This window comes from Diaphorina citri, unplaced genomic scaffold (assembly GCF_000475195.1).
Source record: "Diaphorina citri unplaced genomic scaffold, Diaci psyllid genome assembly version 1.1 scaffold1286, whole genome shotgun sequence".
Taxonomy (NCBI): Eukaryota; Metazoa; Arthropoda; class Insecta; order Hemiptera; family Psyllidae; genus Diaphorina; species Diaphorina citri.
In genome coordinates, this window is record NW_007378715.1 from 4,014 (window position 1) to 23,291 (window position 19,278).

At 34.7% G+C, this 19,278-nt stretch overlaps 1 protein-coding gene across 1 annotated transcript; it reads right to left on the minus strand.

Annotated features, from left to right (window-relative positions):
* Nucleotides 1–482: 482 nt before the first annotated feature.
* LOC103515163 (protein dopey homolog PFC0245c-like) lies at nt 483–4,060 on the minus strand. The gene is made up of 6 exons (XM_026827948.1): nt 3,824–4,060; nt 3,363–3,540; nt 2,923–3,189; nt 1,964–2,675; nt 784–1,853; nt 483–625 (listed from the first exon to the last, which is right to left on the minus strand). Exons 1-6 carry the CDS (start codon nt 4,022–4,024, stop codon nt 483–485), a joined length of 2,571 nt encoding a protein of 856 aa, XP_026683749.1. The 5' UTR covers nt 4,025–4,060.
* Between the last annotated feature and the right edge of the window lie 15,218 nt (nt 4,061–19,278).

The window sequence follows — 19,278 nt, forward strand, 5'->3', positions numbered from 1 at the left end:
TTACATGGAAAGAGCACAGGAAAATAGGGAATTCATCAAATAAGGAATAGTAACCAATTCTGCCTCTTACTGTCCTTGTATGGATGAGTGTTAAAACCATTATTTGTGAAAGTTCTAAAATTGTCCATAATTTCTTGAAACTTCTTCTTCGTTTTGCCTTCACGTCTTTTGGAACGCTTTTATTTTGAGCTTTACCTTTGCGTGTTGTTCTCGGTGTTTTCCTGAACTACGTATGGCATAATATATGTGATTGCTTTATGGTGCTTCCTATTGGGTAACAGGATGACATATTCTTCTTGGGCACAGTATTTATAATGGATACGGTTTTGATACAATCCACACAGTTCTGAAAAGACATGTTTACCTAAATTACAAAAATCGTCTTTTACCTACATTAGTAGAACTGTATATCTTTAGGTACATGCTTTATGCAACAACCTATAAAGCTTTGAATCCTTTATTCAATTGGGTCATATCTTCTTTTAGTTCATTTGATTTTCCTGAACTACGTATGGCATAATGTATGTGATTGCTTTATGGTGCTTCCTATTGGGTAACAGGATGACATATTCTTCTTGGGCACAGTATTTATAATGGATACGGTTTTGATACAATCCACACAGTTCTGAAAAGACATGTTTACCTAAATTACAAAAATCGTCTTTCACCTACATTAGTAGAACTGATATTATATCTTTAGGTACATGCTTTATGCAACAACCTATAAAGCTTTGAATCCTTTATTCAATTTGGTCATATCTTCTTTTAGTTCATTTGCTTTACCTGATTCGATATCATATTTGGTCAAGTGGATAGTAACGGGTTGATACAATGTTTTCTTGTAATATTCCTTTATGGATACTCGTTTCATTGAGACATGTTTGAATATTGGCTTTTCAATTTCCACTCTTTCCATTTCATTGAACGCAGTTTTGTTTTCAGAGAGAACGATAACACCCTCGGTTTGGTTGAAATTGCGTTCATCACATTTGGACAGCGTTCTTTTGAATTCCTTGCTTCTATTTGTATTCATGTTCAAGTTATATTGTTGATCATTGTTTGTAAGTGCTATTTCGAATGGTTCTCCGCCCTCTTCGTGCCTACTATTGAAGTCTTGAGCTAAAATATGACTCGTAAGATTCTCATTTTCTTCAGAAAGGACAGACGTTTTGTTATTACTGCTGGGAGGAATCGTTGTAAACCTAGAGTGTTGAAACTTTTCATTAGTTTTTTTCTTCTTTTGAACTGAGAAATTTTCTCTTTGAACGCATGAGAATATCAAATGAGAATTTGACAGGCCATCACTACAATCCGGTGATTGGTTTCTGACTCGTCGTGAATCATTGTTTGAACATCTTCTACTTTCATTCATTTGGTCTCCGTTGTTTTTACTGTGGAAGTTCACTAATAACGTTTCAGGTTGAGAAAGTGATTCTATAGAGAATTGTCCTGAACACTTTGAGCTTGAGATTCTAGTATTCAGATTATTGCTGGAATCTTTTGAGGTCATATATTTTTCAAGAATGTTGTCCTTTGTGCTCTTAAATGGTTGAGGATCTTGTACAACCCTTTCTTCTTTGAATTTATCATCTGACAAAATACTAGAATGATTTACCTCATTATTTGAATAGTTATCAAAATTATTCCTAATGTGACGTTTTTCTTTATTATAAGCTTCTCTCTCATTATCTTCATAACTTTCATCTTCGTCCGTTTCATTTCCTTCACAACTTATATCAGACGTACTCATAGCATAATCATTTTCTTCTGTTTCATGATAAGAACTGACATTCATGAGCGTTTTGCTATGTCCAGAACTATTTTTGCTGCAATTTCTTACACTTCTTTGTGACCTTTCAATCACATATCATTTTCTTCTGTTTCATGGTAAGAACTGACATTCATGAGCGTTTTGCTATGTCCAGAACTATTTTTGCTGCAATTTCTTACACTTCTTTGTGACCTTTCAATCACATAGGTTCCGTTTTCTGAGAATTGATTACTTTCAGCATAAGTGTCCTCTTTTTGAAAGCATTTGAGTGAGTGACGTTGATTCCATTTCGATGGTGCTGAATCCCCGTGATTAATAGAATCTGATGTTTTCTTTTCAGGAAAGTTAAATAGCTGGACACAGTTTTTGCTTGTGATAAAATTCATTTGGGTGTTATCACTACGATTTAAAGCTTTAGGAGGACTTTGTTGTTCATTAAAAGTAGTTTCCATAGAATCTGATGTTTTCTTTTCAGGAAAGTTAAATAGCTGGACAGAGTTTTTGCTTGTGATAAAATTCATTTGGGTGTTATCACTACGATTTAAAGCTTTAGGAGGACTTTGTTGTTCATTAAAAGTAGTTTCAGAATTTTTATCTATAAAAATATCTTTCTTAGTTCTGATTGGTATACGTGTGAGACAATCTTTTTCTGATAAATGAGACATCTTCTGATCAAAATAATAACCCTCAGGTGTGTCATTCTTGTTGTATTCCACCCGAAAACACATTCGAGTCTTTTCAAAGTTTCGAGAAAAGCTTTTTTTATCTTCGTCTGTTCTGAGTCCACACATATTTAATTTCAGAGATGACAAGTCATATCTTTTTATGTGATTTGATTTTGTAGAAACGTTACAGTCGCTGTTTTTTGAAACTGGAGATTTTCTTGATGGCGGATCATATTTTGCTGTAACAAGGTGGAGAATTACCTAGTTTGTAAGATGAATAATGCTTTTGGCTCACCAAACATCTCAACATTTTAAGGACTTACCTTTCTTTTCTGTACGTCGAAACGTTACAGTCGCTGTTTTTTGAAACTGGAGATTTTCTTGATGGCGGATCATATTTTGCTGTAACAATGTGGAGAATTACCTAGTTTGTAAGATGAATAATGCTTTTGGCTCACCAAACATCTCAACATTTTAAGGACTTACCTTTCTTTTCTGTATAATCTTTGACATTTGCCCCACTGAAGAAGTTCAAGTGGTCCAATTGGGATTTCACTTTCACCGAATCACAGGCTGAGTCATATTCAGAATTCGAGAAAATGAAGTGCAAGCTCATGAGATCTTTGTGGTTGAAGTCCGAGTTTGAAAAATTCCTGTAAACATCGACACTCTTCTGATAACTAGGACTAGGCTGCGGTGAATTGGCGCGTGGTATCTTTTGGTTTGAAACCGATTGGAAGATTTCTTCTGTATCTGAAAAGAAGAAATGTTTTCCTCAGAGCTCTAATAACACCTTGGATTGTGGCAGGAGTACCTAGGTACTTCTGCTGAGGTACCTACTCCTGCTGTGAAATTCCCAATTCTCCATCTACCAATACATAATATATATAGGTAGGTATACTTGAATGTCCTAACCCAGTAGTTACCTGCGGTAACAAGAGATGTTGACATGCCATCTGTGTCAGTCTCAGCTATTGTAGAAGAACCACTGTACTTTCGGAAATCTGGAGAAAATTGAGATGCGAAATTGTTACTTCTAGCCATTTCCAACCCCATGTTCGTCTTGTTAGGCAGGTTTCTAGGTTGAGTTTCTTGGTGTTTCACCAAACTTACTCCTGGTTGTTTATGTGAAATTCCCAATTCTCCATCTACCAATACATAATATATATATGTAGGTATACTTGAATGTCCTAATCCAGTAGTTACCTGCGGTAACAAGAGATGATGTTGACATGCCATCTGTGTCAGTCTCAGCTAATGTAGAAGAACCACTGTACTTTCGGAAATCTGGAGAAAATTGATATGCGAAATAGTTACTTTTAGCCATTTCCAACCCCATGTTCGTCTTGTTAGGCAGGTTTCTAGGTTGAGTTTCTTGGTGTTTCACCAAACTTACTCCTGGTTGTTTGTGGTGTAACGAGGAGCCTAGATTTCGTCGGGTTCCTTCTTCTCTAATTGTGAAATCATTTTGGATTGACGAAGCTGATGGGTTGACAAAGGTTTCTGCAGAAAAATACTGGGATACTTTGATTTGTTTTCCAATATTTGAGTTGGTTTTGTTTTGCCTATGCATTTCTTCCCACTTCATTCTGCAAATCGAAAATTTGATAGATAAGCAATTTGACCACTAGTTTTGTGAACAGTGGACTCGTCAGTTCTATTATTGGCCAAGATTTCCTGTAAGAGGTCCTGAGTCCTACTTCCTTTTTGTGGCTGAGTTTACCCAAATTCCATGTTTGGGTCTATATCTACTTATCATAACGGTTGCATTTTCTGGTGTATGACGTCATACTTGACTAGGTTCCTACTTTAGATAGTTGGAGTTAGGTAGATAGGTAATTCCAAACTTGCAGAAATCTACCTACTAACACCAAGGTTCAATAATCTAACATCATGCTAGATTATTAGATTAATATTGAGGGAAAAAATAATTACACTTAACACGCTTAAACCACTACATTTATTTTAGACGAAAAAGGTAAAAAACTGTGGTCAAAAGAAAGAGGCGGGAAAGCACAAGATTGTGATAAAAACGTCAAGTTTCGACCAAGTAAGCAAATATAAAAGATAATTGGTTTTTAATCAAATTAAATAAATGGCTTTCTGCCTTTTATTCTCCCCTTACTGATTCTCTAAGTTGAATGGTTTTCAGTACTCCTGATTTTCTAAGCACGCTTGGAACAAACCTATAAAAAACACTGTATTTAATAAGAGTGTAAGTAAAGTGAATCAATTATTTATTCATTTATTGTAGGTAGGGTGAGTGTAGCACCTATGGTCAGTGTAGCACCTATGGACACTTTACACGTGTCCAAGGCATTAGCGTTTAAACAACACCAAGTCTTGAAATAAAAGTAATTTTATAGATGGTAAAATATTATGATATATATGTGTGTGTGAGAGAGGAATAAGAGATGGTAAAGGAGACCAGAGCTTGATGTTTGTTTTTAATTGGTGGAGACGCCAATACTCCCAGATATTTTAACATTGGTACCTACATAGAGTGGAGCAGAAGAGGATGCAATATTTGAGAGTTTTTCAACAAATTTCACATTCAATTATCACAAGAATAAACCTAAATCCGATTAAATTTCCCACAGATACTAGTACATTTACATTCATAATATTTTGTCCGCACAATTTAATAAGGGTTCATATAAAAAAAGTTTGAGGAAAAAATTCAACTTGCTATGAATTATTTTTACATAAAAATCGTTGTTTAAACTAAACTCTGCCCGCGCCAGCCTACTTAGCTTAGTTGGTAGTGCGTCTGCCTTGTAAGCGCTAGGCCGCGGGTTCGATTCCCGCCCAGGGCTAAAATGAGGTCATATTCTCTTCCAACCAACTTGTTTGTGTGTGTCGTTAAAATTTAAGCTTCTTATGAACACAAAGTACAATAGCTGCATGCATAATTTCTCTATCACAAAGATACCTAATAGGTACTTTTCATAAAATTATAACCGGGTAGGTAGTAGGTACCGACCTGCATAATACATATAGGTAAGTATACGTACATTTTCATGTTCACTTTTCACTAATTACGAAGTTCATTTTCAGCTTTTCCAAAATGCAAGTTAAAATGAGGTCATATTCTCTTCCAACCAACTTGTTTGTGTGTGTCGTTAAAATTTAAGCTTCTTATGAACACAAAGTACAATAGCTGCATGCATAATTTATCACAAAGATACCTAATAGGTACTTTTCATAAAATTATAACCGGGTAGGTAGTAGGTACCGACCTGCATAATACATACGAGTATAAGTATTTATTATTATATACTCTTTTTTTTTATTAGATATTATTTATGAAAATGGACAGTATCCAAAACATACCTTATCAAGTTTTGTCAAAACTGAAAGTAAAAAGACTAAAATCACTCATCTGAATGTATAAATTTACGAAGCGTCAAAATATTTCTCCTATCACATCATCAGGATCGGGTCCTCCAGGAAAATTTCCATAAAAAACCCCACCACCAAGAATATTTCCCAGGGTTTTCTCTCCTAGACAAAGTATTCCTTAGCAAAAAATATTATTAAAAAGTTAAGCTATGTTTGATGACGAGCCAGAAGAAGTGGTAGAAGGATGGAAAGACGAGTTTCTGGAATGTTCCAAATGTTTGGACATTTTCCAACGGGAACTTTTGCTCGCTCTTGGCCACCTGGACTTTGTGGACTACTCTGAAAAGAAACACGGAAACGTGATATGGTAGAAGGATGGAAAGACGAGTTTCTGGAATGTTCCAAACGTTTGGACATTTTCCAACGGGAACTTTTGCTCGCTCTTGGCCACCTGGACTTTGTGGACTACTCTGAAAAGAAACACGGAAACGTGATGTGTGTCTTTTTTTTTCCTATTTTTGCCAAGTTAGGAAAGGGCGTTTTTTGAAGAGACAGAACATGGATATTGTATTTCTTAAGGCTAATCTTGTTCCTATTTTTGCCAAGTTAGGAAAGGGCGTTTTTTGAAGAGACAGAACATGGATATTGTATTTCTTAAGGCTAATCTTGTTCAATGAGAGGCGGTCAAAAATGTGTCCGTTACTGAATATAGGACAATCTGAAGCTTAAATTAGATTTTCTGGCATATAAGAGAGAGGAATGAGAAAATGTTCAGAGGTAGAAAGCTTGAAATCCGCTTGATAAAGAATTAGAGAAACACGTAATAAAAGTGAGGTGGGACAATCTGAAGCTTAAATTAGATTTTCTGGCAAATAAGAGAGAGGAATGAGAAAATGTTCAGAGGTAGAAAGCTTGAAATCCGCTTGATAAAGAATTAGAGAAACACGTAATAAAAGTGAGAAAATGTGTCCGTTACTGAATGTGGGACAATCTGAAGCTTAAATTAGATTTTCTGGCAAATAAGAGAGAGGAATGAGAAAATGTTCAGAGGTAGAAAGCTTGAAATCCGCTTGATAAAGAATTAGAGAAACACGTAATAAAAGTGAGAAAGTCCTAATACCTAAAACTGAGATAGACCTTTCATTAGGTGGGAGCATTATAGAAAAAAGAAATAAGATACAGGTAAAAATGGCCTTAAAAGCATAAAGAGCAAAGCTTTAAAAATTAGCTCGTAGGAAATATGAAAGAAATGGACAAAAGAAAAGAGGGTAGAGGAAACGAAAAATGTAAGAAAGAAAGAGGGAAAATTGTTCCAGTCAAAAGGTTAAGAAGACAAGTGAAAGGAAAAGTAATTAGTTTATAACCAGACATTTCGTACCACCAGGGGGGAGAATAAAAGGCAGAAAGCCATTTATTTAATTTGATTAAAAACCAATTATCTTTTATATTTGCTTACTTGGTCGAAACTTGACGCTTTTATCACAATCTTGTGCTTTTCCGCCTCTTTGTTTTGACCACAGTTTTTTACCTTTTTCTTCTAAAATAAATGGAGGGGTTTTAAGCCTGTTAAGTGTAATTATTTTTTCCCTCTATGTTAAATAATAATCTAATAATCTAGCAATGATGTTAGATTATTGAACCTTGGTACTATAAGTAGGTAGATTTCTGCAAGTTTGGAAGTACCTATCTACCTAGCTCCAACTATACCTAAAGTATGAACCTAGTCAAGTATGACGTCATACACCAGAAAATACAACCGTTATGATAAGTAGAAGTAGACCCAAACATGGAATTTGGGTAAACTCAGCCACAAAAAGGAAGTAGGACTCAGGACCTCTTACAGAAAATCTTGGCCAATAATAGAACTGACGAGTCCACTGTTCACAAAACTAGTAGTCAAATTGCTTATCAATCGAATTTTCGATTTGCAGAATGAAGTGGGAAGACATGCATAGGCAAAACAAAACCAACTCAAATATTGGAAAACAAATCAAGGTATCCCAATATTTTTCTGCAGAAACCTTTGTCAACCCATCAGCTTCGTCAATCCAAAATGATTTCGCAATTAGAGAAGAAGGAACCCGACGAAATCTAGGCTCCTCGTTACACCACAAACAACCAGGAGTAAGTTTGGTGAAACACCAAGAAACCCTATTTCGAAGTTGAAAGTTTTTGCTGGAAAGATCTGAAGAAAACGATTTTTATGTAAAAATAATTCATAGCAAGTTGAATTTTTTCCTCAAACTTTTTTTATATGAACCCTTATTAAATTGTGCGGACATAATATTATGAATGTAAATGTACTCGTATCTGTGGGAAATTTAATCAGATTTAGGTTTATTCTTGTGTTAATTGAATGTGAAATTTGTTGAAAAACTCTCAAATATTGCATCCTCTTCTGCTCCACTCTACTTTATGTAGGTACCGCTAATGTTAAAATATCTGGGAGTATTGGCGTCTCCACCAATTAAAAACAAACATCAAGCTCAAGGAGACCATCCTTTTCTATCTCTTCCTCTCACACACACATATCATAATATTTTACCATCTATAAAATTACTTTTATTTCCTAAGTACCTACAATAAATGAATAAATAATTGATTCACTTTCCTTACACTCTTATTAATACAGTGTTTTTTATAGGTTTGTTCCAAGGGTGCTTAGAGAATCAGGAATACTGAAAACCATTCAACTTAGAGAATCAGTAGAACTGAAAACCATTCAGTTTTTGAGTAGATGTTTCAATCTACTCAGAACAGAAGAATAGAGAGTATAATCTTCTCAGAATAGACTAGAGGATATTAGTGGTTCATTTCAAAGAACAACAGAAAGTAAAATGAGCCCCTATTTAGCTGCCTCGTGCCATAAAATGAGGACATAAATGTCACAAATTTGTAATCTTTCTATTCATTTAAGCTGTACGGTCTTTGCGAATATGGAAAGCTTTTCTCTTGTGTTTCCTTTTTTTCCCGGGGAAATTATTATTTCCTAAATTTCCACTTCTATTCAGGCCATACAGGGATTTTACAAAATAAATTATTACTTGGATGCTGTGTAAATTTAATTTTTTTTACTTGGTTTAAGTTTAATGTAATGTGGGTAGCTATTTAATTTATTTTAATTTCAACATCTCGATTAAAAAAATAAACAATAGAAAATAGTCAATGGACAAATTTTAGCAGAGGGAATATCTTCCCCCTCCTAATCTTGAGTGCTTATCTTATCTTCCATACGGCCATTTATCTAGCTACTTATTTAATATTTTGTAATAGGTAGTTAATTAATTTGAGTGCAGTACTTATTCCAGCTCCTTTTTGTGAAATTTGGATCCTTATTATTCTTTGGAAATGTCAGATTTTTCTGTAAATTGCTTGCATATTTTGCTCTTGCTCGTGGCTCCATACTTTTGCAAATCAGTTTATACCTCTCCTTTTGTCCTCTCTCTTTCTCCCTCTTCTCTCTCTCCCTCTTTTCCTCTCTCTCGTTGCCTTTACATAGGGCCCCTGTTTACATTGACAATAATATAATATGAAATTTATGTGTTTTGTTGTCCTGCAGGGCACAGTCATACATAGGTATCCACGGGCCATATGGAATTAGACCAGTGCATTAGGAGTTGTCATTGGTGTAAGCCTGTGGCAGGCTAATATTTTGATATATTGTTTGTAAATCCTATTTGAAAGCAAACAAGGATTTATTGTTGTGGTCGAATAGGAAGTAATCCGCACTATGTTGCGGTGAATCGATGATGGTTTACCAAACACAGAATAAATGGAACTCCATTAGAAAAACGGTAAAATTTTTACATATAGGTAGGTAGGTACATTTTTGCATTTTAATTTGCAAAAAAAAAAAAAAAAAAAATTAAAGTATACAAATAAAGTCTAGAAACCTCCTTTGTAAAATCTTCACTCAATAAATTGTAAAATCAAATGGAAACTTCACGCCCCATTATTTTGATCACATTTCTTCTTCAGTGTTATAAATAATAGATAACCTAATCGATATTTATCAATCTGCTCTACAAATCATTCTCAACGTACCTTGATTATAGAAAATTTATTGACATCTCTACCTAATGTATAATAAAGTTCAATATGTCATTATTCTATCTTTCTATTGACTAATTAACGATCCTTTGTATCTAGTATTTGGTAAAATTTATTTCCCTCAAAATATCGTTACGTAAAATTTTTCTGTAATCTGGATAAATTATTGGAGAGGGAGGACCAAAGAGAGACCCAGGGGGCGGCTGTTTCACCGTCCCCTCCTCAACATTTTGACGTTCGATTTGACTGGGTAAATCATATTTTGCCTTGCACAGGAATACATTAGTAAAAACATTGGCGTATTCCGATCACATAATATTCATATAGGTACGTTATTTTATTAATATAACATTGCCAATGGAGGTTTCTTGCTAGCTTTGTTTTGTACGTTTTTTTTTTTTTTTTTTTTTTTTTTTATGTAGGGTATTGTTTTTATTTATTTTAATCAAATGCAATGTTGTTTAATTTATATTCAAAATAAATTAACAAAACTGTACCGGATTTTTTTTTTTTTTTTTTTTTGCTGGTTGTGGTTTATGTGAAGTGGGTTTGGAATAAATATTCATCCTGATGTTCTGGTAGGTATATGTATGTTTTGAATTTGCATTTATAGGTATAGAACTTGTAGAATAATAAATATTATTGTACCTAACCTACTTCCAAATGCGCCTTTTTTCTACGAGTACCTGGCAAAAATACTGATTTTTTTATTGAACTACCTACCAGGTTATCTATCGCTTTTTTTATGAGTCCGATAGGGCCTCATAGGTTTCACTAGTTTTAGAGGGCCATATAGGTAATTTTAGAGGCACAATCAAAAGCCAAGGAAAACAATACTTTCATTACTAGTATAGCTCCGCTATACTGTAGTAATAGAAAGTAAAAATAGGTACCTACCTACAGCATACCATTTATCCTGTCACGTTATGTACTTATAATGTTGCATCATAGATCCTGGATTATGAAATGTAATATTTAATTCGAACACCTAGTTATTAATTTAGGTATAGATAAAATATACAGCTATAAATGTAGGAACAAAATTTATTTTTATGCGTTTACCTACATTGTTTAGTGCCCATTATAGATAGTACATATTTAATGTTAATAGTTTATCAGTTTGGGTTTATGGTTTTGATTTTTTTCCATGTAAAAACAAAATGCTTTTTTTATGCATTAGGTGAACTTTTTTTTTCATTTATTTATTGCTACGTCACCACCATTGAAGCCATTAAGTTTCGAAGTTTCCCCTTCTCGCCATTGCTTGACCATTTTCTAATGTTTTGTACGCTATTTTGTAATGATTTACAAAACCCCAACTCCCCATTCTTCCCCTCAATAAAAACCAAATCTGTTTTAATCTCTTGTTTTGCATCCCTCTCAATACTGTACAATTCTATCATGCTTAGTAATGTAGTTTTTTTTTGCCAAGTATACGTAAGGAAACCCATTTTGGCCAAAGTGATGCAATGTTTCAGACTTGTATTTATTTATTTATTAACTAATTAGGTTAGGTTAGGTTAGGTTTGGTTAAGTTAGGTTAGGTTAGGTCGAACTGTAGAAAGAGCTTGTTCGGAGGTAAGTTCCAAACATTCAAAACCTTTCGAGGAAGGTACGCGAGAAGAATCGTTATTACGTGACGAGAAGGTAATGGGACTGCCTATTCCTAGCTGACAGTATACCTAGATGTAAATAAGATAAAACCATACCTACATAAGGAGGGTAGTGACATAGTGACATTGCAGTCTTATCTAGGCGCACTATCTAGGCGCACGGTAGTGCGCCAGGCCAAGTTCCAGTTATTAACTCTCATTAAGTGAAATGGAGTTTTGACATCTCCACTAATAATTATTTATGATCATTTAGACTTATTCTCTCTCTCCCTATAGAACTTGTAGAATAATAAATATTATTGTACCATACCTAACCTATTTCCAAATGCGCCTTTTTTCTACCTGGCAAAAATACTGATTTTTTTATTGAACTACCTACGATAGGGCCTCATAGGTTTCACTAGTTTTAGAGGGCCATATAATAGGTAATTTTAGAGGCACAATCAAAAGCCAAGGAAAAAAAATAGGTACCTACCTAAAAATAGGTAGCATACCATTTATCCTGTCACGTTATGTACTTATAATGTTGTATCATAGATCCTGGATTATGAAATGTAATATTTATTTCGAACACCTAGTTATTAATTTAGGTATAGATAAAATATACAGCTATAAATGTAGGAACAAAATTTATTTTTATGCGTTTACCTACATGAGTCCGATAGGGCCTAATAGGTTTCACTAGTTTTAGAGGGCCGCATATAGGTAATTTTAGAGGCACAATCAAAAGCCAAGGAAAAAAATAGGTACCTACCTACAGCATACCATTTATCCTGTCACGTTATGTACTTATAATGTTGCATCATAGATCCTGGATTATGAAATGGTATTTAATGTTAATGGTTTATCAGTTTGGGTTTATGGTTTTGATTTTTTTCCGTGGAAAAACAAAATGCTTTTTTTATGCATTAGGTGAACTTTTTTTTTTCATTGTTTAGTGCCCATTATAGATAGTACGTATTTAATGTTAATAGTTTATCAGTTTGGGTTTATGGTTTTGATTTTTTTCCGTGGAAAAACAAAATGCTTTTTTTATGCATTAGGTGAACTTTTTTTTCATTTATTTATTGCTACGTCACCACCATTGAAGCCATTGAGTTTCGAAGTTTCCCCTTCTCGCCATTGCTTGACCATTTTGTAATGTTTTGTAAGCTATTTTGTAATGATTTACAAAACCCCAACCCCATTCTTCCCCTCAATAAAAACCAAGTCTGTTTTAATCTCTTGTTTTGCATCCCTCTCAATACTGTACAATTCTATTATGCTTAGTAATGTAGTTTTTTATGCCAAGTACGTAAGGAAACCCATTTTGGCCAAAGTAATGCAATGTTTCAAACTTGTATTTATTTATTAACTAATTAGGTTACCTAGGTTAGGGTTAGGTTTAGGTTAGGTTAGGTTAGGTTAGGTCGAACTGTAGAAAGAGCTTATTCGGAGGTAAGGAAGGTACCTTTTTACTTTTTTTGACTCGAGAAGAGTCGTTATTACGTGACGAGAAGGTAATGGGACTGCCTATTCCTAGCTGCGTAAGGAAACCCATTTTGGCCAAAGGAATGCAATGTTTCAAACTTGTATTTATTTATTAACTAATTAGGTTAGGTTAGGTTAGGGTTAGGTTAGGTTTAGGTTAGGTTAGGTTAGGTTAGGTCGAACTGTAGAAAGAGCTTATTCGGAAGTAAGGAAGGTACCTTTTTACTTTTTTTGACTCGAGAAGAGTCGTTATTACGTGACGAGAAGGTAATGGGACTGCCTATTCCTAGCTGACAGTATACCTAGATGTAAACAAGATAAAACCATACCTACATAAGGAGTGTAGTAACATTGCAGTCTTATCCAGTTATTAACTCTCATTAAGTGAAATGGAGTTTTGACATCTCCACTAATAATTATTTATGATCATCTAAATTTTAGACTTATTCTCTCTCTCTATCTCTCTGCATTTTGTTCAATTTTTGGTGAACAGATTTTGAGATCTCGTAGTAAAAGGCTCAATCCCACCGAACCCAAAAGAAGATTAAAAACTTGAATATAAAGTTTTAGATTATAAAACTTGCAAAGCGAACCATTTCAACAAATTTTCTGAATTTAATCTCCTCTCAGATCTCAATTAGACAACGATAATCTCTTTGTATTGAATTGAATAGGAAAATTCTGGACCAAGGAAAAGAAAAAAAAATCCAAAATGGTTGAGAAAAAAATATAAAGGAGCGCATAACTTTCTCTGCTGATGCAAATAGAGGAAAATAGGCAGAGTTTAGTTTAAATTGAAAGTTGTAAAATGTAGCAATTTAGACCTACAAACCCCAGCCTAGTTAGCTTAGTTGGTAGTGCGTCTGCCTTGTAAGCGCTAGGCCGCGAGTTCGATTCCCGCCCGGGGGGATTTTATCCTGATGGTATAATGTTCGTTCTCGGAACGGCTGGCTTTCTCCTATCCTGTCTTCCTTCTCTCTTCGATTTCGGGACGATAAGTCCTTAGCAGTTATACAGTCCATCTGACAAACCTCTTTTTAAAAAAAAGACCTACAAACCTACTTACTCCCCCCTCCATTTAATTAGAGAAATTGGTTGTGAAGTAGCTATATTCAAAAGGATGACAAATATATGCATAGAATTTATCTAGGGGACTTGGTGTTTTACTTCATTTACGGAAAGAGGTTGATATAAAATACTCTGGTGTAGATATAAGTACCTACATCAAACATGTTCCCCAGGTAGGTAGGTATATCGGGGGTTTAACTTTTATTATATTGCCAACACAAGAAAATATGGTATATGTGGGAAATTCAGGTGCGATTGCACAATGTTATCAGCGGAAGAAAACCATAATTGAAAGAGAAATTTACCACAATATTGAGACATTAAATTTGACAATATGATAGATGGGTGAAGTACAACCTACTAAAAAGTTGTCAGTAAATTTGTTGACGGGATGTTTTACAAAAAAGGCTTATAGGAAGTTGTGAGGTGCTATCTAGGTGCGATTGTACAATGTTTTCAGCGGAAGAAACCATTGTTGAAAGAGAAATTTACCACAATATTATATTGAGACATTAAATTTGACAATATGATAGATGGGTGAGGTACAAACTACTAAAAAGTTGTCAGTAAATTTTTTGACGGGATGTTTTACAAAAAAGGCTTATAGGAAGTTGTGAGGTGCTATCCCTCAGCGTTTCCCGCACTATGACAAAGTGCCTGTTTTATACTTAAAATCCCAGTATGGTATTTAATACGTTTGTTTCACATGTTTTGAAAAGTTACAGGCTTTCATAATCCGTAATCCCGACATTCTATATGTCGCTCTCTCTTTTCGCCATATTCCCTTTGGCTTGTTTCTTCTTCTCTCTGTCTCTCTTCATGTTTACTTTCCCAGCTTGGTGCTGGCTTATTTCATCTACCACCGGTGTCTTGTATTGTCATCTTCAACTCTTTTGTTATTCTTCATATTGCATTCTGCTTTTATGCTTTTCCCGGTTCCGTATTATGTGTCTTTTCACTATAAACCCACTTTAATTAATTTTCGAGATTTGAAAAATGTGAAATCAATAATAATACGTTCACTTTACAAAGCTGTTTGGATGAGAAGGGATCAGTGGATATCCGAACGCCATCATACAAAGATTGCCTAATCCTTTCCCGAATTTTGAAAGCTTCGATGTTTTTGAAAAGGCTTGTGTAGGAAGATGAAAATGAGAGAAAGTTCCATTTTCTTCCATTTGTTTCCTCACAAGTTTCGCACAGAGACTGAGGTTGATATGAGTGTTCTTGTGTTTCAGAAGGTATTGGGTTATTGGGTATGTTTTTGTACTTCTCCTTTTCTGTGATTAAGTAGGATCAGGATTCACATAATATCGATAGCCAACAGTGAATAACAATAAAATGGCGTTTTTACCTAGTTTGAAACTTTAAAACAAGATAGGTAGTTGCAACTTTAAAACTTGGACTGACTTACTAATTTTGTCGCTTAGATACCTACTCGTATGTAGGTACATAAATACTACATAGCTAGAGCTAGTTCTGTTCAATTGAAATAGAGAGAGGGAAAAGCACCGTGTTTGCAACTTTTCCCTCGTTAAAAGTCCGTTCCTATATATTTTAATTTATAGCCAACCGTTCGCCGTTTTTTTGCACGGAATACTTTCTGACACAATAATGCATTACTCGCAGATACATACCGGTTTGCCCCGGTGTATTTCAGAGTCAGGTTGTTTTGTATTTCGTTCTTGAACGAGATCCAATGGTAAAATGTACGAGCTTTGTACACGGAATTCCGTACGTTACAGCTTTCCTGTAGGACAGGTATCCCCCCACGTCTTGCTCCTTTTCCTACTTTTATTTCATCCCTCTCTGTTTTTCCTTTTTATAATTCCACTACATTAAACGCCACATCGTATAGTATCGTGCATTGTTTACAGTTTTACACCTAACACTCCAAAGCTCTGGATGCGAATCCCGAATACAAAAAAGTTTGTCCTCCTATTGTTCCGGATGAAATTTATATCTTCATTTCTCCGTGTGTGTGTGTGTGTGTGTGTGTGTGTGTGTGTGTGTGTGTGTGTGTGGGTGTGTGTGTGTGTGTTACTCATCCATACAAGGACAGTAAGAGGCAGAATTAATTACTATTCCTTATTTTGATGCATTCCCTATTTTCCTGTGCTCTTTCCAAATAAGAATAAATACGTAGATACGAGTGCTTGGCAAATTGGATTGCATGCTGAAAATAAGAAGCTAGTAGCTGGCACTTCACAAGCAACAAGGAAGTGAGTAAAAAAGGAGCAATAAAATCTCTAGCCCGAAGTCGGAAATGTTCCCCCGCCATGAAAACATCTATCAGAGACAAAACCGGGCTTATAATATGTAAGAATAAATACGTAGATACGAGTGCTTGGCAAATTGGATTGCATGCTGAAAGTAAGAAGCTAGTAGCACTTCACAAGCAACAAGGAAGTGAGTAAAAAAGGAGCAATAAAATCTCTAGCCCGAAGTCGGAAATGTTCCCCCGTCATGAAAACATCTATGAGAGACAAAACCGGGCTTATAATACCGAGAAATATATCCAATCGACATTTCCCCAAGGCTCAAATTAAACCCCTCCTTAAAGTTATGAACTCTGGATTTAAGATATTCAGCATAAAGGGTGTCCTTTCAATACGTCTTCTTAATAAAGAAAGATAGAATCTTTATAAAGTGAATCCTTGTAAAAGACACATTTTACCTATATTATGAGCTCTTTACACTTGCAATTTCATTCGTGCCGTAACCTTTTCTAGTTAACTCTCAAGCTGACCTATTTGTGTTGAACTCCAGTAATAATAAAATCAATAATGATTAAAAAGTAACGCTTGTATCATAAAAAATAAAAACTTTATTTATTTATTCATAGCTAGAAAAAAAAAAACACATTTTTCAGAAAACCCGGGAATAAATTCTCCAAATTAATTATCTAAACTCGCACATCAATCAAGAAGACAGACATTACGTCAAGCAAGAAATACGAGTATGTACAAGTATGTAAGTATTACAGTTAGGTATTTATTTATTCATAGCTAGAAAAAAAACACATTTTTCAGAAAACCCGGGAATAAATTCTCCAAATTAATTATCGAAACTCGCACATCAATCAAGAAGACAGACATTACGTCAAGCAAGAAATACGAGTATGTACAAGTATGTAAGTATTACAGTTAGGTATTACACTATTACACCCATGTTTGTACCGATAAAAATTTCGAACTTTTCATTTATCCCACACCCACCCTGTATGCAGGAGCACTTCGTTATGATACCCTGATGTTTTCGACAGTGCTGACAAAGGGGAAGCATAGCTAGGAAAAAAAAAACACATTTTCAGAAAACCCGGGAATAAATTCTCCAAATTAATTATCTTAAACTCGCACATCAATCAAGAAGACAGACATTACGTCAATCAAGAAATACGAGTATGTACATTGTACAAGTATGTAAGTATTACAGTTAGGTATTATTACACTCATGTTTGTATCGATGAAAATTTCGAAGTTCTCATTTACCCCACACCCACCCTGTATGCAGGAGCACTTCGTTATGATACCCTGATGTTTTCGACAGTGCTGACAAAGGGGAAGGAGGGACAGTGAAAATACCTACTTCTCTAATGAGAACACATTAATCATTTTCCGTACATGGAAGGGGTGGGTTTCCGATCTAGGTACCTGTACTGCTTGTAGGAAATGCTCGTAAATTTCAGAATGCGTTGAAGGAATCAAGGAAATAAACGTATTATACACTTGAACACATACCGTAATACACTTCAACAGAGTTGCATACTTACCTATCGGGTAATTCCTTGGAAATGACCCGATATTCGATTTGAAGAATAATAATTAGTCAAAGATATAAATATTATACATAATATAATATGTACCTATACATAGTGGTATCATTAGGTAAGTAATGAGTGTAATGACAGAAAAGTAACTTCTTGTACATAATATCTACTCCTTGATTGAATACCTACTGGTTTAGTCTCATTGTCGTTGGTTTCACCCGATCCGTCAGTTTTGGGAATGCTGCTTGGTTTCGGAATATCTTCTTGAAGTTGCTCACTATGACCATCCAGAGTAACCTTTTGGTTGTCGTCGGCACTTAATCCTGTGAAATCAAAGATTTGACCTTTTTTCATAATTACTTATTAAACCGAGGATATTTTTTCAGATACACCTATTATGTGAATAGATTCAAGTACCTAGGTAGGCACCTACTTAAAATCACATAGTGTTAGTAGGGTCTACTATCTACCTAAAATACCTACGAATAAACTGTATATATTATTCGCTTCAGGTGCAGGTACTAGTACTCAAAAATTCATAGACAAGATAAATCAAGTACAAGAAAATGAAGCACTTCGGAAGAAAAAGCTCGAGCATTTTCCCCAAATGAAAAAGTATTAATTTACTCAATTTGAGATAAAATACATATATACTCGTATTTAGGAGTTTTCTTCTTCTAACTTCCCCGAACAACAACAGACTGAACATCAAACTTTCAGAATTCTTACACAGTGGCTATTTTTCCTTTTTATAATTCCACTACATTAAACGCCACATCGTATAGTATCGTGTATTGTTTACAGCTTTACACCTAACACTCCAAAGCTCTGGATGCGAATCCCGAATACAAAAAAGTTTGTCCTCCTATTGTTCCGAATGAAATTTATATCTTCATTTCTCCGTGTGTGTGTGAAATATAAATAATAATTTAATGTATCCAGGTATTGTTATACTCTCCGCACAATGTATCCAGGTAGTTATACTATCAGCATGTAGATTATCTGGTAATTCTGTATACTTTTTCAGAAGCGGTTCACCGGTATGTGTTATACGTACACATACGACTATTATAGGTAACTGTTTCCTATTTCAGGGTGTACTGAAATGAAGTTTGAACATACAATAGTTTTATTATTATTGTACCTACCGATTCTCAATTACAGTGGTTTCGATGGCAGAGCTCACAGAAGTGAAAACCCTGCAACTCAAAAAAAAAAAAAACAAAATAAATAAAACTCTATCCTCCAGATTTCCAGTTTAAATTTCATTATAACTTACCCTGATGTACCCAACACACTTACCACCCTGTAGCTATAAAGGTGTTTATGAAAAGCGGAGGTATGTAACCTAACACCTACGATTGCCGAAACTTTCAACCATCATAAAACGTAAATAAATACGAATTATGTTCTAGGGATCTTAATATCTTCTCGCACGCTCAATTACAGTAGTTTCGATGGAAGAGCTCACAGAAGTGAAAACCCTGCAACTCGAAATAAAACCAAAATAAATAAAACTATCCTACAGAT